Here is a 20,223-nt window from a genome sequence, read left to right as displayed (position 1 = left end):
ATCCCCAGGGGAACCCTATTACTACTAAAGTCCTTCTCTCTCCCAGGGCCAAGTCGCAGGCTCCTCCGCCCCTGAGACTGCTCACCGCAGTCCCCAGGGGGACCCCATTACTGCACAGTCCTTCTCGCTGGTCACACACTCACAGGGGTTAACCGCCCCCTGAAACTGCTCCTCTCTGAGCCTTCAGCATGCCTGGTTCTTGTCATTCCCCCTTCGTTTTACTGCTCCCCAGTCACTTACTGCAGGAAGCGCCATCCGCGGTGTGCAGTAGATCCCACCTCTGCCACCAGTTGTCACAGAGTCCCCGGGCGATGCTCTGGAACTGCTCCCTATGAAGCCAGTCAGGACTCTGGGGAAGTCTCCTTTCTGTGAGCTGATTATCTGCAGGACACACAGCTCACACAACTTCCACCTTCCTGGGTCTGACCTCGGAGCATTCAGCATCCTCTCTGCCCCTCCGTGCACTTCCCACAGCGAGTCCACCCAGGCGGGGTCCTGGGGAAGCCAGAGGGCCCTGCACCCCAACTCCGCAGTCAGACATGACTCTCAGCCAGCCAGTAAAACAGAGGTTTATTAGATGACAGGAACGTGGTCTAACACAGAGCTTGTAGGTGCAGAGAACAGGACCCCTCAGCTGGGTCCATTTTGGGGGGCAGTGAGCCAGACAACCACATCTGCACTTCACTCCTTGTCACCAGCCAGCCCCAAATTGAAAACTCTTTCCAGCCCCTCCTCCTCTGGGCTTTGTCTCTTTCCCTGGCCAGGATGTCACCTGATTCCTTTGTTCTCCAACCCTTTAGCTCTCACCTTGCAGGGGGGAAGGGCCCAGGCCATCAGTTGCCAGGAAACAGGGTGTCGGCCATTCTCTGTGTCCAGACCCCTGCACACACCTGCCCTCTAGGGCTCTGCAAGGATCATACACCCTTATCCCACCACCTAGATATTTAAGAACTGCATAGGGGAAACTGAGGCACCCCCACAATATTCAGATGAAACATTAAGAACAGTCCCGCTTCGTCACAGAGTCATTGGGGGTCTTCTGGGCAGGGGGGAGGGGAACTGGTTAATCCTGCTTCTTCTGGTGGGTGCCTGGCCGTGGGGCAGGGAAGCAGCTCTGCCTCCAGCAACACCAGGGCAGTAGTGGGCACTAGGCCCGGCCCCGGGGCAGCTCTGCCGGATGGGCCCTGCTGACTCCTCTTGGTGCCTCTGCCTGGGCCATTGGCACCATTCCAGGGATCCTGGCTGGACAGAGGCCAAGCTCTGGTGCGTCCCCAAGCCGCTGCCGGGCACCTGCACCACGGGGGAAATGAACCTGCTGCCCCCCAGCCTCCTGCGCCGCCCCTCAGGCTACAGGAGAAACTCCATTGGCTGGCAGAAGCAGCGGGCAGTTATCGTCTAGTGGGTCAGAAGAGAGGTGGCACATGGTTTGCTAGAGAGTTATGCTGGCATCTGTAGGGGTGCCAGAGGGCACTGGAGATGTTGGGGCATTGGCAGGGGTGCTGGGAACCTGGGGGGCACAGGGATTGGAGGGGACATGGCTGTACTGGAGCTGGTGGGGGAAGGTGGGGTGTTGGAGGAGGCTGAGTTCTGGAGTGGGGGGATGTGCATTGTCCTAGGGCAGGATCCCCATTCCAGCCCCACAGGATGGGGTGCCCAGCGCTCACCCCACACTGGCGCTGCAGGACACAGTTCCAGGCAGGCTGATGGCGCAGCCAGTAGCGGTGCCAGCCTGGGGGTACTGAGCAGGCCCAGCCGGGTGAGGGTCACCTTCCTCCAGGCACTTGGCATCATCTGCTGCCTTGGCAACCCTTCTGAGACCTTCCCAATTAGCACCTGGCTCAGCTGGATTTTCCCTCTGGGCCTCGCTGTGTGGAGGGTCCAAGAGGGGATTAGGGCTCAAGCACTGGCCAAACACCTGCCCTGGAATTGTGGCCCTGCTGGGATCCTGAGGAAATCAGAACAGACCCCTTATCCTACACACACAGCCCTCAAGAGCCCCAGCCCCCCAAGGACTCCATCCCCCCAATGGCTCCCACACCAGGCCCCCAAGAGCCCCAGCCCCTGCCCTCCACCCCCAGCCTGGCTCAGGGCCTGAGGAAGTTGCAGGAACTTAGCTGGGAACTTTTTCTTTTGCAGGATCTCCTGCACCACGTTGCTCTCCCCCTCCCCCCAGCGGGCAGTGCCAGATGCCCCAGCGAGTGAGTCTCTCATCGGGCCCTGGGGGCTCCGGCCCTGGCTGGGCAGGCATCAGATCTGGGAAGTTGCCCAGCTGCCGGTGGCTGTGCCTGACTGTGGGCGGGGGAGACCCGTGGCCCTGTGGCAGAGACGCAGGCTCAGGGCTTGCTGGGGCAGGGCAGTCGGCTTCCAGGGCTCCGGTATCACACCAGGGCATTAGGGACAGGGAGACCCCGCCCTGTCATGGCTCTGCTGCCCTCAGCCCCCACAGCAGCAACTGCTCCCAGCTGCATTGCTGCAGGGTCGGACACCCATCTGCCAGGGCCACATTGTCCTGGACACTGGCCGGGGGCAATTCAAAACTTGGGGGTCCCCTGGCACCTTCCCCTGAGGAACACCCAGCCGTTCACAGGCAGGGATATCAACAGCCCCCAAGGGGCAGCTGGATATCACCCCACAGACGAGAAGAGAAACTGAGGCACAGAGAGGGGAAGAATGCACCCAAGTTCACAGAGCCATAAATAGAACCCAGGAGTCCTGACACCCAGCCCCCCTGCTCTGACCACTAAACCCCACCCCTTGCAGAGCTGGGGATAGAACCTAGGGCTGATCCCTGGGATAGCCCCGCAGCTCCCTGGGGCACAAGGGTGGTCAGACTCCAGCAGGTGACTGTGAAATGAGTTTGCCAGGCCTCAGGCCTGTCTGTCGTGTGAGAGAAGGGATGAGACAGAGCCCCCCAGGATAGATAGCCAGGGGCCTGCTCTCCCAGTTCCCCCTCCCCGGGGTCTGGACAGCAAGCAGAGCCCTGGTTGGGCTTGGGGGGGATTCTGCCTCCTGCCCCAAGGGGGGACAGAGCTGGGGTTGCCACTCCTGGGACTGCCCCTGATGGGGATTTGTGCTGGGAGCAGGATTCCGGTGTCCCCTTGCTGGCTTGGGGAGAGGAGCAGTAGTCAGGACTCCTGGGTTCAGTATCCCCTGGGTGTTGCCTGGGGTCCAAGTCTCCTGGCAGATCGCAGGTCTCTCTGGTTGTGTGGGCCTGAGGGGGCAATGGCACCCGAGTGGTGGGGTGGGCGGGTAATGAGGCCTTGCAGTGCCAGCGAGCCATGCCCTGGGCGGAGCAGGCCAGGGAGGGGGCAGCATTACGGACTTCAGGGCCAGCCTTGTGTCCCCAGGGTATAACCGGGGCTCGGTCTGGGTGTGGGGAGCCGTCATTGCCGACCTGGGGAGGCATTCGCTCTGGGCCCAGTGCCGGAACCAGGCTGATGCCTGCTAACCCCCGCAGCCTTCAGCCCCACCATGGCACACGCCCCCTCACTCAGGGCCTACGAGACCCCATGGAAGAGCCTGGCTGAGGGGGTTGCCCCAATGCTGACGTTCAGACGGGGTGGGGGGACTGATGCCAAGGAGAGGGCTCCTCCGGGAGAAGTTGGGGGGCTCACATGGGGGGCTGGGCAACAGGTTTATCTGGGGGAGTCTCCGATTTGAGCGGCTCCCCCACCCCATCCCGCTGCCCGCTGGGTGCCCACTCAGCCCCCCATGGTGACGGAGCCGCTCCTGCTCCTCTCAGCCACGCTCCCAGCCCCTGCCAGCTGCCGTGCTGGCAGCGGAGAAATGGGGCCAGTTTGTCAGGAACAATCAGGGTCTTTTCCGCCCGGCTGCTCCCAGGCTGCGCAGAGACGGGCCTAGCCGGATGGGCAAGGGGGGCCAGCAGGCTCTCGGCGGCCAGCGCACCAGGGTGAGGGGATGTGGGGGGGCATGCACCAGAGCTCGCACCAGAGCGCACCCTGCTCTGTGGAAGGGCCAGGGGTTCACTGAGCCAGGGCCAAATCTGCTGGCATGCTGGGGAGGAAGGGGGCATGAGTGAGCTGGGGCTGGCTGCTGCACAGCATCCCCCAAAGTGCTGTGTACCCCACACCCTGTGGACATCATGCCCAGCCAGGCAGCCCTGGGGCCTGGGCCCTGCCGCACATCACTCAATCCAGACTGGGCATCCCCAGACCGCAGTGGTAGGAGTCCCACTCCCAGCCCCCCATCCCAGCCTCGTGCATGCCCAGAGGCTGCGGTTTAGGGGAGGGGGCATCGCGGGTGGGCAGCAGGGCTGGCCTTGGGCTCGCACATAAGGGGCGGCAGGGCCAGGACGGTCCTCACTCCACCCCACCACACTGGGCACCAGTTCCCACCCTCCACTGTGCACCACCAAGTGCCTGGGCTGGCTCCGGGGGGACGGTTCCTGGTCCTCCCCCCACGCCTCCTGTGCCCATCGGCCAGCCACAGGGCTGTTCACCCATCCCTAAATGCAGTGATGCGCCCAAGGCCGGGGCATGTGCTGGGGGGGTGCTGAGACCCCTCCTCCCCACCTGCCTGGCTCATAGGGGTGCAGTGGGTCAGGCCCAGAGATCCGATCGGAACTAATGGGAGAGGGGGGCTGGACCCAGGGATTTCTTCTGGGCCTCTCCGGTGACTCCACAGCCCTCCGGCTTCTCCCCTCGCTCTTAATATGCATGGTGCCCCATTGCATCCTGGGACTTCTGTTTCTGACTGGCAGTGGGGCCCTGACAGCCCCTCCCCCCATCATGGGGGTTGTGGTTGGGGAGCGGGGGAGAACCACAGGCACTGGCCCTTCACTCAGCACCTTTTGCCAGCCAGGGAGAGACCAGGTGGTAGGGGAGCGAAGTGGCACTGCCAGCCTTAGCGTGTGACTGGTGCACACGGCTGCACTGCCATGGGGAGGGTCTTGGGGGAGAGCAGCAAAAAGGGGAATGTGATAGTCTGGGGTTAAAGCAGGGGGCTGGGAGCCAGGACACCTGGGTTCTGACCCTGGGAGGGGAGCAGAGTCTAGTGGTTAGAGCAGGGGGCTGGGAGCCAGGACGCCTGGGTTCTTCCTAAGCTCCAGTGGCTGAAAGTTGATCAGACAGGAACTGACGTGTGAGTTTCCTCCAGGGAGGGGAATTTCCCCTGGGCTGTGAAGGAGTCGCTGGTGCTGGCCATGCTCCTGTGTAGCCGGGATATTTTTTTTCTAAGATCTGCTGTGGGTGCAGCAGGAATCCCCTGGGGGCAGCCCTGGGGCCTCTGCCAGCAGGACCCTTGGGCTAGGAGCCTCTGGTCCCAGCTGAGGGGGGCTCCAGCTGTTGCCCCGGTCTGGCGGGCTCTGCCCCTGGGAGTCAGGTCCCACGCCCTATGTCCGGGCTGGCACCTCTCCGACCAGAGCTGTTTCAGGCGCAGACAGGGCTGTGCGCACCCCAGGCTGGGCCCTGTGGTGGGTCGCGGCACCACAGGGAGGCGAGAGGGCACTGGGCCCAGACTGCGCTGGCCTGGTTGGTGAGCGGGGTCTGGCACAGGCAGGGTCGGGGGTTCTCCCATAGTCAGGGCAGCACCACACAGGCTGGGGAGTCCTGCCAGCTCTGGAGCAGGGCCAGGGGAAGCTGGGGACTCAGGAGGGGTGCCTCCCAGGGAGGGGTGGTGGGGGGAGACCATGGGCCTGTGAGTCGGGATTGAGGGGCATTGGGAGCTGGGGGGAGCCCTGGGGGCTGCGGGTCTGGATTGAGGGGCATTGGCAGAGGAGTAGAACCTGCTTTCAGGGGGGAACCTGTGGCCTTTTCCCCAATGATCCCCCCACAGTCCCTCTGAGCAGTTGCGGCGTCAGGTCTCCTGTGTTTGCCCCCCATGCTTCATGCGCCCTGGAGTGGGTGGAGGGGGACTGCGCAGACCCTGCTATGGGGGCAGTGAGGCGGAGATGAAAGGCAGGGGGCTCCACAGCAGGGAAAAAGGCCCATTCACCCCCCACCCAGAGCCAGGGTCCTGCGCTCAGTGTGTCCTTGTGTCCTGGGGGCATTGGCAGAGGAGTGGTGGGGGTGCCCTGGGGCCTGTGGGTCAGGATTGAGGGCATTCGCAGAGCTGGGGGGAGCCCTGGGTGCTGTGAGTCGGGATTGAGGGGCATTGGCAGAGCTGGGGGGAGCCCATGGGGCTGTGGGTCGGGATTGAGGGGCATTGGCAGAGCTGGGGGAGCTCTGGGGGCTGTGAGTTGGGATTGAGGGGCATTGGCAGGGCTGGGTGGAGCCCTGGGGGCTGTGAGTCGGGATTGAGGGGCATTGGCAGAGCTGGGGGGAGCCCATGGGGCTGTGGGTCAGCATTGAGGGGCATTGGCAGAGCTGGGGGGAGCCCTGGGGGCTGTGAGTCTGGATTGAGGGGCATTGGCAGAGCTGGGGGGAGCCCTGGGGACTGTGGGTTGTGACTGAGGGCAAAGCTGAGCAGTGCAGGAGCCATTCGCCACCCCAGCTCCTCGTCCATCCTCACCCCCAGGCCCTGCGTTCCAGCAGGCGTCATACCCGGCAGCCTGGCCTGGTGCCTGCGTCCTCCTCACCCCACCCTGGGCGCACCCTGCATCCCCACCAGCTGCCCCACCCAGAGACATGCAGATCATGGGTGAGCTGGGGGGCAGGGCTTGGGGGGCAGAACTGGGGTGAGCTGGGGGAGGTGGCTGCGGGGGTAGGGCTGTAGGTCAGCTGGGGGGCACCTTCACAGGCTCCTCTGGGCAAGGCCATGCAGGTCGCCATGGTTACGATTCCCTAAGATGTTCCCCACCCTTGGAAGTAAAATCACAACCAGGGTGTGTCCGGGAGCTCCACTGCCCCCTGCTGGCGGGATTCACATCTGCTGCGTGTCATAGGCCCTGTACACCCAGTAGCAATGGGGATTCCTCTGTCACCTGGTCTGTGGGAGCAGGAGGATCCTGGCTCTGACCCGCCTGTCACCGGGAAGCTCCGAGGTGCGGTGGGTGGCATAAGGTACAAACGTGAGGGCCCGAATGAGCCTGCATGTATTACAGGTGGTCCCATTTCCTTGCCCCCAAAGGGTCCCAAAGCACTTACTGGATAAGGCACAAACACACTGGCAAACTGCAGCCACCTCTGGGGTGATATAGAGCAGCAATTTAATGTTCACAACATCTCTGAACAGCTGCTTAGGACTGGACAGGGCGGAGAGAATGCAGTGAACTAAGGGGGGCTGTGGGTCTGAATTGAGGAGTGTTGGCAGAGCTGGGGGGGAGCTCACGGCTGGGGTACTGAGGGGCTGCAGGTAGGGAATGAGGAGCTCTGGCAGAGCTGAGGGGGGAGCCCAGGGCTGGGATAATGGGGGGCTGCTGGTCGGGATTGAGGAGTGCCTGTAGAGCTGTACTGTAGCCAGGAATTGGAGTACACCATGTTTGGCCACAAAATGCAATTGAAGAACGTAGCAAGTGCACAGCCCCGCCGTGGGGGGGGGGGGATGTGGGGGGCCATGGGGGAAGCGGGGAGGGGTGGGGGGCACAGATTCCCACAAAACGGGTACTTAGAGAAACCCAAGAACCAGAGTCCTTCAGGCCCACAATCTGCAGAGAGCCGCACGGGGGAGGGGCTGATAGGAGCTGGGTGTGAGCCTGGACGGGCCACAGAGCTCGGAGTAGAGACTCCCAGGGCAAAGCTGGCCACTGCACAGAGCAGGGTGAGGGCTCAGCAGGGGGCGCTCTCCCCTGGCAGTCAGTGGGGCACTAGGGGGCGCTGTGCTGCAGGGAGCAGGGTTGGGGGCTCCGCAGGGGGCGCTCTCCCCTGGCAGTCAGTGGGGCACTAGGGGGCGCTGTGCTGCAGGGAGCAGGGTTGGGGGTTCCGCAGGGGGCGCTCTCCCCTGGCAGTCAGTGGGGCACTAGGGGGCGCTGTGCTGCAGGGAGCAGGGTTGGGGGCTCCGCAGGGGGCGCTCTCCCCTGGCAGTCAGTGGGGCACTAGGGGGCGCTGTGCTGCAGGGAGCAGGGTTGGGGGCTCCGCAGGGGGCGCTCTCCCCTGGCAGTCAGTGGGGCACTTGGGGGCTGTGCTGCAGGGAGTGGGATCAGCAGGGAGCGCTCTCCCCGGCGCTCTCCCCTAGCATTAGGACTCTGGCAAGGGGGCTGTGCTGTGTGGATGGGGCTTGTTCAGCCCTACAGGATCTATGGCCGTTCCTGCCAGGAGCTGGGACCCCTGGGCTCTGGCCTGACTTCGCAATTCCCCTGCCCCTCCCTCCACTCCGGGAAGTTTGGTCCCAGGGTCAGCACCGCGCAGATTCAGGAGGTTCGAGCAGCTGGCTGGACGGGGATCGCTCCCATCCCTTGCCCCTGCAAGCTCTGTCTGCCCTGAGCAACCGCAAGTGTCCCCCCACCGCCCTGCCTGAGTGGGGCAGGAGCAGGAGAAGGGAGGCCTCTGGGGTGGGGGAGGGGCAGGCTCTGCAAAAGGTCATGAACTGAACTTGCTTCCCACACACTGGTGTGGCCTCTCCGGAATATCAACCACGGAGATGCAGAGCAGGAGCTGTGGAGAGAACCCAGGAGTCCTGGCTCCTGTCCCAACCCCCCGCTGTAACCACTAGACCCCACTTCCCAATCAGAGCCAGGGAGAGAGCCCAGGAGTCCTGGCTCCCAGCCCCCGACTCTGCCCCTGGCTCTGCAGTTGATCCCCTCAATGTCCGTGCTGTGTGGGGCTTGGGCAGCAATGGAATCAGTGCCCCCCACCACCGCGTGTCCATGCCAGGCTGCCCGCTGGGCCGTGGGAGCCGGCACGCGGGCAGCTGTGGGGCCAGGGAACCGAGCTGTCATCTCCCGTCACGCCTCTCCTAAGCCGGGCTCCCCGCCCCCCCCCACCCCCCCGCCGCGCGCCTGCCCCACTTTTGAGCGCCTTTAATTGGCTGCTGTTCCCAAAGCCCGTTAGCGACCGGGGAGGAGGGGCGGCTGCGGGCGGGCGGGAGAAGGGGACACCGGGTTCTGTCCCCAGCCGAGCCCTGTCCAGACCCAGCGCCGGGGGCAGCAGCAGGGACCCGGCCTGCGCAGGTAAGCGCTCGGTGCCTGGCCCGGGAGTGGGCAGATTAGCTGGACAATGGGCGTCTGGAGTCTCCTGTCATGCCTGTCAGGGTTGCTCAGCTCAGCACCCGCCACGCTTGGTAGCTGGACCTAGGCTGACCCCCCCAGCCTGGCCGCCCCACAGCACTGCTTTGCTTGGAGCCGTCACAAGGATGATTGGAGGGGCAGGCAGGGCGGGGGCTGGGAGGCGGAGGTCACCCCAGGGCGCTGGCCGGGGGCAGGGCTCTAGCTTGAGCAGTCGGAGCTCTGGGCAGGAGGGAGGGGAGGTGCTGTGGGGGAGGGGTGATCAGGTCTCTCCTACCCCCATGTTGCTCTTTGACCCCTCCCTGGTGGCTGGGGGGCTGTTTACAGTGTCTGGGCTGTGGAGGGAGGGGAGCCTGGTCTCCACAGTGCGCCCTAGGGTAACACGCTGGCACTGAGCATGGGAGAAGGGACCCCTGTCACCCTCTAGTGGTAGGGCCCATGCAGGGGGCCAGGGCCCTGGGGAAGCGCGTCTCCTGGCTGGGGGGTGTGGGGCAGCCGGTCCCAGGGTCTTGGCCCAGCTGGGGGTCACCTGGTTGCAGGGGTTACAGGGCATTGGGGCATAGACGTGCCTCAGTGACAGCTCCCTGGTGACCAGTGCCAGGGACCCCGGCATCCGGGTAGGGCCGAGTCCCTGCAACTGAGTCTTGCTAGGAGAACTGATGAATGGCTCCTCGATACCCAGGGCGGGGGCAGCGCCAGCCTGGAGCCTCGTCACTGATCCAAGGGGAGTGACCCCCAGGGGTGGGGATGACCCAGCTTAGACACGGGCCTGGAGATGCTGGGGCACTTGTGGCTTAGCCTGAGAGGCATTGGCAGAGCTGGGGGGACAGAGTTGGGATGGCAGGGGGTTGCAGGTCGGGATTGAGGGGCAATGGCAGAGCTGGAGGGCAGGGCTGGGATGGCAGGGGGCTGCAGGTCGGGTTCTGCAGACTTGTCTCCGATGCAGACTGGGGGTCACAGATTGTGCCCCCTGCACTCAGGTATCTGGCACTGTCAGGTTCACAGGCTTGGGTGGTACCCAGTGTGTGGGGAACTGGTGCTGGTGCAGCGGATGCATGTGTCGGCGTGACGGGGTCTCTGCCCGGGGAGGCGGGAGATGGTTTCAGCCCCTTTTGCAAGGGGCACTTGGTGCCAGCGGTGGGAGAAGAAGCAGTGAACAGCAACAATGGGGCCCTTCCCAGCATCTTCCAGCTGGGCCATTGCAACAGAGGGGAAATTGAGGCACAGGGAGGGGCAGGGATGTGCCTAGCACATTTTACAGCTGGGGACGAAACCCAGGAGTCCTGACTCTCAGCACCCCTGCTCTAGCCACTAGACCCCACTCCCCTCCCAGAGCTGGGGATAGAACCCAGGAGTCCCACCCACCCCTTCACTCTCTGCCCATCCTTGGGACTTGGGGACAGCCCTGCCCATCACACCCACCCTCACCTTCTGGGGAGCTAACAGCCTGGAGACCCGTCCCAAGCCCCAGCCTTGCTCCCTCACCTCCGAGACCCTGTCAGAGCTGCCACCCCCCACCCCCGCCCCCGTGGGAATTGTGGTGTCATTTTTTATTAACGCATCGAGCCGCCTCTTTAGGGGAGCTGGTCTCATTAGCTGTCCCACCCCCAGAGGGGAACCATTGGTGGAGGGGGCTTTGCCTGGGGGTCTGGACAGGGCTCATGTGCCAGCCCCCTCCTGCCTCCCCGAGTGGCACTGTGGGGCAGAGCCACAGCTGCCTTTGGGCCCTGTGCTGGTGCAGGGCTCTGAGCTGGGTAGGGGGCGCTTGGGGGGGCTGGGGGGGCTGAGAGCTGTGTCTCAGAGGGGGCCCTGGATCAGTATCTGCTCCCCTCCCCAGCTGTGTCCCAGGCCCTCAGTCCCCCAGGCATCTCGCCAACGTGCCACCCCCAGCAGCCGCAGAGCTGCTCTGAGCCATGGCAGCTGCTGGCACCCAACCTGATCGAGGAGGGGGCTGTGCTGCCCCTTTGGCAGCTCCCCCGGCCAGAGCCCAACAAACACTGGATTGACCCAGCAGACTGTAAGGGGCACAGCCAGTAGGGGGCTCAGCAGGGGGCGCTGTGCTGCGGGGAGTGGGGCGGGGGCTCCGTAGAGGGCATGGTGCTGCAGGGCGCAGGGCGGGTGTCAGCAGGGGGCGCTGTGCTGTACAGAGTGGGGTCGGGGATCAGCAGGGATCAGTTCTCCTAAGAGATACCCAAGGGCCGTGTTCCCCAGTTGTGGTGATGCCAGAGCACCAGGTCCTCCTGAGAGCAGCTGTTCCTGTGCCCAGCCACGTTCGAAGTGCCCTGCCAGGGAGGGCTCCTGGTTCAGGGTAGAAGAACGTCCCCCATGTCTCTGCCTCTCATGCTCAGCCATTGAGGCCAAGGGTGACTTGCACTGTGCATGGATCCCGACAGCACAGGGTGGGGTGGCTCTGTGTGGGGTGGGAGGGAGCTGCTCCCCCTGCCCCCAGCAAACGAAGCTTTGGTGTTGCGTCTGCACCGTGTGCCAGCACCTAGCCTGGGCTAAGGAACTCTGCACCGTGATGGCCACCGCACACTCCCACACTACTGCCGCAGGAGCTGCATCTATGGGGGATGGGCAACCCCCTCAGGCTCGGGGCTCCGAGTCCTGGCCCCTGCCCGCTCTCATGAGGTGCCTTCAAAGGGAAGCAGCTGGTGCAGATTCCATCTCTGGCTATTGCACCCCTGGCTCTGTCCCTGCAGGGTGTTGCTGCGGATGGATCAGTGGCTGTCATGCTCCACCCCAGAGGGGGCTGCAGAATAGTGCAGATCCCTGAGTGGAATGTGCTTTGGGGTGGAGAAAGGTTGTTACCTTAAGGACAGGGACTAATTAGCGCCCATTGATGAGGGAGGGAGCCCCCTGCTCTGTGTATGCCCTGGCTGCACATCGAGGGGGCCACCCATGAGCACAGCTCAGCCCCCACCGCTGTGCTCATTGGGAGGTGCTGTGCAGAGGCGGGGGCCGGGGGGAGTCAGTTCCCCTTTGTGGGCAGCAGGAGCTGAGCTGTGAGTAGGAGCTGGAGGGAAGCAGCATCTCTCGGGCCTGCAAAAGCGGATCCAACCCTGCTGTGCCCAGCCCAGGGGCTGGGAGGTTATATGGGCTCTGGCGTTTGCTGTTGGGGCTGAGAAGCGAGTGCTCAGGGGAGTCATGTGGCTGGCCGTTGGGGTGGCTGTGATGCCCAGGGTGAGTGTAACCTGCTGTCATTGGCTGCGCTTGAATCTGGGTGCTGGGCTAGAAGCAAGGGCTCTGTTGTTGGAGCTGCAGGAGTGGCTCTGCTAGCTGGCAGCAGCGGCAGTAGGTTGTTATCTTTGCTTGGCCAAGCCACTGAAGGAGGAGATTTTACAAACTTGTTGTGGGGTAACCAGCCAGTGAGATTTCGCAGGATGAAAACAGTGCGGATGAGAGAGGCAGGTTGGGCTTGTGCTGGGCTCCGGGGGACTGGGTCCAGGAAGTCACTGAATCTCTCTAGGGCTTGGTTTGCACTGAAAGGTTACCTCGGCCAAGCTCCCAGTGAAAACCCACCCCCGGTCCACTGGGCTTGGCCGACCTCCCCACACTGGAGACGCAGCCGAAGAGCCGCATGGGGAGGGGGGCACAGAGCTCCCTGGCTGCCATGGGGGGGAATTAGGGAGAAAGATGTTCCTTTGTTCATCTTGTCTATCCAGACCCTGAGCTCAGTGGGTGGGATTGTCGGCGGGGAAGGGGGCACACTGCAGCCAGGTGCTAATAGCAGCAGCAGCCCCTCCAATAACAGGTGGCTCAATTCCCCTCCCCCCTCCCACCCCGATTTTCAGATCCAGAGTTCTCAAAACTTAACACTTAGGCCCCTGGTCAGGTTCAGCCGGCTCGGAGTTAAAGCAGCAGCCACGCCAGCTGGCTGGAGGCTCCAGCAGCTTCCCAGCCCCGATTTCACCCCCAGCCCAGCCCAGCAATGTGCGGGATTATGAGGGCTTTGCCATTAACTGCCATCACCCAGCTCCGCTGCGTGGCCTCCTCCCTGCACACCCGCTTCTCTCCAATCCCAGACCTGGCCATCCCGTCGCACTCTGTGGTGCTACCACAGAGCCGGGGGCTGGAGCCCCTGTTCCTGGAGGGGCTGCTGCTCTTAGCGCCTGGCTGTGGGATGCTTCATGCCCCCCACCCCGCGAGGGAGCTCGCAGCTGCCCACTCTGCAGCACCCCGCCACATCAGGAAACTGCCTTAGGCTTGGCACTCTGCCTCCCCCCGCGGCCTCCCAGCATAGGGTGGCCACTTCCCTTTGGGTTAACCTGCAGGATGTTCTCGTACCCGCCCCCCTACCCAGCAGCATAGGGTCAGCGTGGCACTCAGGTAGATCGGGGCGCTTTATGACACGATGACCTGGATGCAAATACAGGGAGCCATTCAGTGTCCCCATTTACCTATAGGGGAGCCAGAGAGCAGCATATGCAGATTAGCTGGCCAGCAGGTAGGCGCATGGGCGCACGCCGCCTCCACTTTACCTGCAGAGGGTGCCAGGAGTGTCTGTTCCCCCAGGCCGGCTAGCGGTGGTGTGGACGTGCAGCGCCCGGCACAGGCGCCCACTCACAGACCCCAGCAGGGTTTGCTGCAGGGACCTCGGTGCCTGGGTCTGCAGCATGTTCAGTCCGGGCCAGGTCACTCCCAGCCCCGTCACGTTTCACAACCCATCAGTCTCGCGGCTGAACCCCGGGGGACAGGGAGGGGTTTGCAGGGACAGGGGGCGAGAGTGCTGGGGTGGGAATTCAGATCAGCCTTGGGGCCTTTCTCCCTCCCGCCCCTCCCCCCCAACGTTGGGGACTTTCTCCCGACCCCTATTGTCTCGGGGACTTTTCTCCTAACCTCCACCCCTAGGCTCTCGTGCTCAGTCCCTTGGGTCTCTGCTGACTCCAGTGCCCCCGAGATGGGGGATCAGAAACCAGGTCGTTGTCTGGCTCCGTGACTGAACTGGGGCGGGGCAGGGGGGATTGCACCCTGTACCGGAGCCAGCATGGATTCGATGGGGCTGTGCTCGAGTGGAGAGGGGCAGGGCGCAGGGGAGGGGAGGACTCCAGGTTAGATGGGCCCATTGCTAGCATGGGCATGGCAGGCAGGGGAGCAGTGGGTACTCAGGGAGAAGGATCTGATCTGTGGCATTAGTGGTGGAAGGGAAATACTGAGCTATTGGGCCCATGGGGCTGGTGGGGTATGGTTGGGTGGGGGAGGAGGGGGCTAGTGGGCTAAATGAGCCCCTGGGTTTGATTTGAGGGGCAGGGGGACATGGGGCTCAAGGCACCATGCTCTGCACCCCATGAGCTCCAGCTCCAGCCCATCCTCTGCCGCCTTTTCCTCGGCTGCGCTGGGTTCCCCGCTTGTGTCCCCGACCCCTCCCTGCCGGTCAGGATTGGCCGGGGCTGTTAGCCAGGCCATGCTGCCCCCATGGCCCTCTACTGACAACAGGTGGGCCAGGGGATTTCCCATCTGCTCTGATGGGGCTGGCGCTCACATGGGTAAGGTGCCGGGCTGGGGGCAGGACTCCTGGGTTCTCTGCTGTGTGAGATGCTGCCCCCACCTGAGTGTCCCAGTAGAACAATGGGGGTAATAATGCTCCTTCCCCCTACCCCTTGTAGGGAGCCATGGGAGCTATGATGTGGGGCAGGGCCCAGCAGCTGGCCTGAGTCTGTCGGGGGGGGAGGGTGGGCAGACCCTCGTGCAGGACTCCTGGGGGCTCCCCTAGGGGTGCTGGGCTAGCCCTGTGGGGGTGCTTCCCCCGGCACAGTGGGACCCGTCCCTCCAGCCCCATGTCATAGGGCAGCCTGGCCCTGCCCCTCAGATCAGCCTCGTGCTGCTCAGGGCCATGTGACGCTTGGGGTTGCGGTGGGGCCGCACCTGCGCTGCTCGTCCGGGCGGTTCTGACCAGAGGAAACATGGTCCCGGAGCCCCCCATGGTGCTGGGAGCCCAGCGCCAGCTGCAACTGTCCAGGGAAGGGAAGCAAAACTGACCGTGATGGTTTGACTCTTGCTGGCAGATCCCAGGCCTTGCCAGGGGATGGGGGGCTCTCTGGTGATGCTAGGGTCTAGGAGGGGAGGGGATGCCCCCGAGACAGAGACACCACCCTGAGCCTGGGACTCCGGGGTGGGAGCCGGGGGAGAGTTGCAAAGGGCTTTGCAGCTCTAATCTCGCTGCACTGAGGCAGGCATTTCCCCTGCACGGCGGCTGCCTGTGCAGCACAGCCCGCTCGACCCAGCCCGGACCAAGGGGGCTGCCCACCCCCATCCCACCTCCCCAGACACATTTAGCTAGCTGTGCTGCCAGGGGCACTGCCAGCCACTCCTCTGCCCCCCAGGGCCTGGGCTCCCATCAGTAATCGCTGCAGGACCCTTTGGCCTGCCACCAGGACCTGCCCACAGGGGTTGGCAATGCCAGGAGGCCCTGCAGCCTCTCTGCCTTGGTGCCCCCGTTCTCTGCCAGGTAACTGGTAAGACAAGCTCAGAGATACCCTCTGGGGCTGCGCTCAGGGGCAGGCCCAGCTGCCCTCCCAAGGTGCACAGGTGCGACTGAGCCAAAGTGCAGAGCACCTGCAGAGCTGTAGGGCAGCTACCTCCCCTCCACCAGGCCCCTCTGCTGCATGGGGCTGCTGCTGGGGTGTGGTGCCTGTGACGGGCTGGATCACAGAAACACCCTGGGGGTTGCCAACTGATGTACCAAGACTACTTCTGCCCCTGCTTTCCTGCCCTGGTAGTGCCCTGCCTGGTCAGAGCCAGCCCCGCTAGCCTGCTGCAAACCCAGACCCAGGTCTGAGCCACGTCCCCTAACAGCTGTAGGCTTAACTGAAAGCAGCTTACAGAAGCGTTCCTGTCTTTGACACTCAGATGCCCAACTCCCAATGGGGTCCAAACCCCAAATAAATCCGTTTTACCCTGTATAAAGCTTATACAGGGTAAACTCAGAAATTGTTTGCCCTCTATAAGACTGATCAAGAGATACGCACAGCTGTTTACCCTTCCCCCCAAGTATTAATACACACCCTGGGTTAATTAATAAGTAAAAAGTCATTTTATTAAATACAGAAAGTAGGATTTAAGTGGTTCTAAGTAGTAATAGACAGAACAAAGTAAATTACCAAGCAAAATAAAATAAAACCCGCAAATCTATGTCTAATCAAACTGAATACAGATAAAAACGTCACCCTCAGAGATGTTCCAATAAGTTTCTTTCACAGACTGGACGCCTTCCTAGTCTGGGCACAATCCTTTCCCCTGGTACAGCCCTTGTTCCAGCTCAGGTGGTAGCTAGGGGATTTCTCATGATTGCAGCCCCCTTTGTTCTGTTCCACCCCCTTATACATCTTTGGCACAAGGCAGGAATCCTTTGTCCCTCTGGGTTCCCACCCCTCCTTCTCAATGAAAAAACACCAGGTTAAAGATGGATTCCAGTTCAGGTGACATGATCCCAAGCCATCATTCCTCCCAGCCTGACTCACAGGAAGGCCGTCCTGCAAACAGAGGCATCCACAGTCAATTGTCCTGGCTGATGGGAGCCATCAAGATTCCAAACCACCATTAATGGCTCACTCTTTGCATAATTACAATAGGCCCTCAGAGTTATATTTCATATTTCTAATTTCAGATACAAGAGTGATACATTTATACAAATAGGATGCCCAGACTCAGTGGATTGTAAGCTTTGTAATGATACCTTACAAGAGACCTTTTGCATGAAGCATATTTTAGTTACATCATAGAATCATAGGTTTCAGAGTAACAGCCGTGTTAGTCTGTATTTGCAAAAAGAAAAGGAGTACTTGTGGCACCTTAGAGACCAACCAATTTATTTGAGCATAAGCTTTCATGAGCTACAGCTCACTTCATCAGATGCATCCGATGAAGTGAGCTGTAGCTCACGAAAGCTCATGCTCAGATAAATTGGTTAGTCTCTAAGGTGCCACAAGTACTCCTTTTCTTTTTTCATAGAATCATAGAATATCAGGGTTGGAAGGGACCTCAGGAGCTCATCTAGTCCAACCCGCTTCTCAAAGCAGGACCAATCCCCAACTAAATCATCCCAGCCAGGGCTTTGTCAAGCCTGACCTTAAAAATTCCTAAGGAAAGAGATTCCACCACCTCCCTAGGTAATCCATTCCAGTGCTTCACCACCCTCCTAGTGAAAAAGTTTTTCCTAGTACCCAGCCTAAACCTCCCCCACTGCAACTTGAGACCATTACTCCTTGTTCTGTCATCAGCTACCACTGAGAACAGTGTATATCATATTCACACTCACAGCATACTTTCATAAAATCATATAGAATGCAACGTCACAGTGTGTGTGCCAGAGCACACAGTTGTGAGGGGGGGCCGTCGAGCGTCACGTGTGCAAGGCGGGCCCGTCGTGTGTCGGGGTGCATGGCCATGCATGTGGGAGCATGTGTACAGCGTGGCTGGCCTGCTGCAGTACATTCTGGGAGATCATTCCACTGGCCCGTGGCCTGAGGTGCAGGTCCCTCGCTCTCTGCCCTACCAGACTCCCAGCACAGCCTCAGCCAGAGCAGCCCCTGCCCTTATCAGCAGGCATGAGTAGGGCTGCACTGCCCCGTCCCACCACCAGGGGGCACCACGCCACCAAGACAGGAAGTGGGGATGGGAGCCTAGAGCCTTGCGGTGTCTGTGTAGAGTAGGGGAGGGGATTAAAGAGCTTGGCTCCACGGGGCCTTTCTGGAGATGAAGAGACCCGGACGGACCCAGACAGGCCTCTCACCCGGCCCTGTCCAGACGGGCGCCTCTCAACCAGCCACACCCCGACGAGTGCCACTTGCCCTGGCCCTCCCAGACTGTGCTGCACTCAGATGGGCACCTGTCCCCCGCCACACATGCTAACATGGAACCCCCACTCATGTTCACCTGCAAGTGGAAAAATATGCACGCTTACACACGTGTGTGCACTGTCCCCCGAGTGCTGCTCAGCCCCTTCCCATAGTCCCCTGTTATCCCAGCCCTGGGGTCCCCCACACCCAGCTCTGCCGGTGCCCCTCAGTCCCGACTCACAGCCTGTTTGGCTTGCTGTGAAAGCCCAGCATGTTCGGGGTTAACTCCCTCTTGGTCTCTGAGTCCCTTCAGGGCTGGGCCAGGCTCTGCCCGCTGGTGGGGGAGTGAGGAGCACGGGCCTGCACCCAGAGGGCTGGCCCCAGCCCTGTGGCCAATGCACCTGGGTGCTGCAATCAGGGAGCCGCTCCCAGGCCTGGCACAGACTGGCCCAGGAGGCTGGAGGCTGGCCCGCGGTGCTCAGGCCTGGATCCTGCCTGGGTCAACCAGGCCAGAGTCCCTTGCCCCGTCCTGGGGGCTCCCTCCGCAAGCGGGTCAGGCCAGGGGGGCTGCGAACCATTGAACCAAACCATAAACCCTGGCTAGGATGGAAACCACTTTGAGCCTGGTGTGTGGCCACCCCCCTTCCCCCCAGTTCCAGCACCTATGGGCCAGGCCATCACCCCAGGGTGAGCTTGTGCCCCAGGCTGTTTAGCATGTGTGGGAGCCTGGCACCCCCTGGTGTCCAGCTGCAGGTTGCAGCTGCTGCTCCAAAGGCCTGTGGTTTGGGAGCTGAACGTTGGATCCCTGCGGATGATGGGAATCCCCCCCACACACAAACACTGCAGACGTGGCTCCCGCTGGGCCCCCCCATGCTGCTCCTAACGCTCTCTCCTTGTCTCTTGTCTAGGGAGCCTGAGCCGGGCAGCCCCGCTCCCCACCATGCTGCGCGCGCCCCCAGCCATGATCCAGCCACCACTGGACATCAAGCACTTCTTGCCCTTCCCCATGGAGGCGCAGCCAGCCGTGGGCCTGTTCCCGGGATTCAGCACGGTAAGGCCCTGGCTGCCACCATGCCCTGCCCTGCAGGCTCGGGTAGGACTCTGCCTCACTTCTCCACTTTCCCCTCCCCCTGTCCGGGTAGGCAAGGGCTGGGGGAACCCCTGACAGCAGGGGAGATGGGGATGCACCTAGGGGGAGCGGGGAGGAACAGGGTGCCCCTGCAAGGATCCTGACCCGGGGCAGGGCTGGGGGCTCTGAGAGTTACAGCTGGGGGGAGTGTTAGAGCATAGATCCCCGCCAAACCCTGCCCAGGCCTCACGGACAGACAGGGATGGATTTACCAAGGGCTTTAGGTGCCCATGCCCCATGCATCCCCCCCCAGGTGGTGCCCATACCCCACACAACCCCTCCCCCATCAGAGTGTTCATGCCCCACATGTCCTCTGCCCCAGGGGTGCCATACCCTGTACATCCCCTGCATCGGGGTGCCCATACCTTGACATCCCCTGCCCCCCAGGGGGTGCTGTTGTATTACTTTAAATGGAATATATGGGTTCAATGAGTGCAAGGGGTCACCATGCCCCAGTCTGTGTCCAACATCAGACACGGTTTGGGGTTTGGTTATCAGAGCTCTTAGCTGGGCAGTGCCATGGCAAACGCCCCCAGAACAGCCCGGGAAGTCTGTATGAAAACCCAGGGGAAGAAGAAAAGCCAGTGAAAGCCTTTGAGCTGTAAGGTATTAAAGGCTTTTCTCAGACCAGTGCCCCTTGATGCCCGGCCCCGGCCCTTCAGCGAGGCGGTGACAAGAAAACCCATGTCTGACTGGCAGGCTCCTGGATGGACCAGCCATGGGAGTAACTGGCCTTGGAGGGGAAGCTGGGGGGATGGATGGAGCCGCTGGCTGAGCTGGGCTGGAGCTGCTGATGCTGTTGTTAAAGTCCATCCCGTTTCCCTGCAGACAAAACAAAACAAACGCCCACAGAGGGAAAGGAGACCAGCAGCGTCTCTCTCCTTTGCAGTGTTACGCCCTGGCCCACGGGCTGATGAGCCAGGCCGAGACCCGTCAAACTTGGGACATTGCTCTTCTCTTCCCCTGGGCTCAGGCTTGCAGCCGTGTTGCAAAATATAGCGTCTTGGCAGCAAAGCCAGACTCTGATGAGCCAGACAGTAAACAGGGAGGTGAGAAAAGAGAAGCAGTATAATGGGGAAGGGAAAGAGAAACATGGCAGTGGGGTGTGCGGGGGGCGGTGGGCGGGGAGACACAAAGTCTCATGTCCCATGTGGTGTTTGGGATTTAGCTGGAGGTGTTGATAGCAGTGGGTCCCCCTCTGGGCAGGTCCATGAGCCCTGGCCCAGGCAGACAGGCAGTGGGGTCCCCTCTGGGCGTGT

At 62.0% G+C, this 20,223-nt stretch overlaps 1 protein-coding gene across 3 annotated transcripts in view; it reads left to right on the top strand.

Annotated features, from left to right (window-relative positions):
• ZNF385A (zinc finger protein 385A) overlaps positions 1 to 20,223 on the top strand; it is a 71,394-nt gene that overhangs the window by 14,123 nt on the left and 37,048 nt on the right. Inside the window, exons 1-2 of one of the 3 annotated variants that reach the window (XM_048831720.2) lie at positions 8,931 to 9,004; positions 18,744 to 18,928. In XM_048831720.2, the coding sequence (XP_048687677.1) occupies positions 18,776 to 18,928 (153 nt within the window). In that variant the 5' untranslated portion in view covers positions 8,931 to 9,004; positions 18,744 to 18,775. Of the gene's footprint in view, positions 1 to 8,930; positions 9,005 to 18,743; positions 18,929 to 20,223 lie in introns of those variants that run through there. The other 2 variants (XM_048831717.2, XM_048831718.2) reach the window with 2 other exon arrangements.

Source organism: Caretta caretta, chromosome 20 (genome assembly GCF_965140235.1).
Source record: "Caretta caretta isolate rCarCar2 chromosome 20, rCarCar1.hap1, whole genome shotgun sequence".
Taxonomy (NCBI): Eukaryota; Metazoa; Chordata; order Testudines; family Cheloniidae; genus Caretta; species Caretta caretta.
The sequence above is the reverse complement of the archived record's forward strand: the minus strand, read 5'-3'. Positions and strand labels throughout refer to the sequence as shown.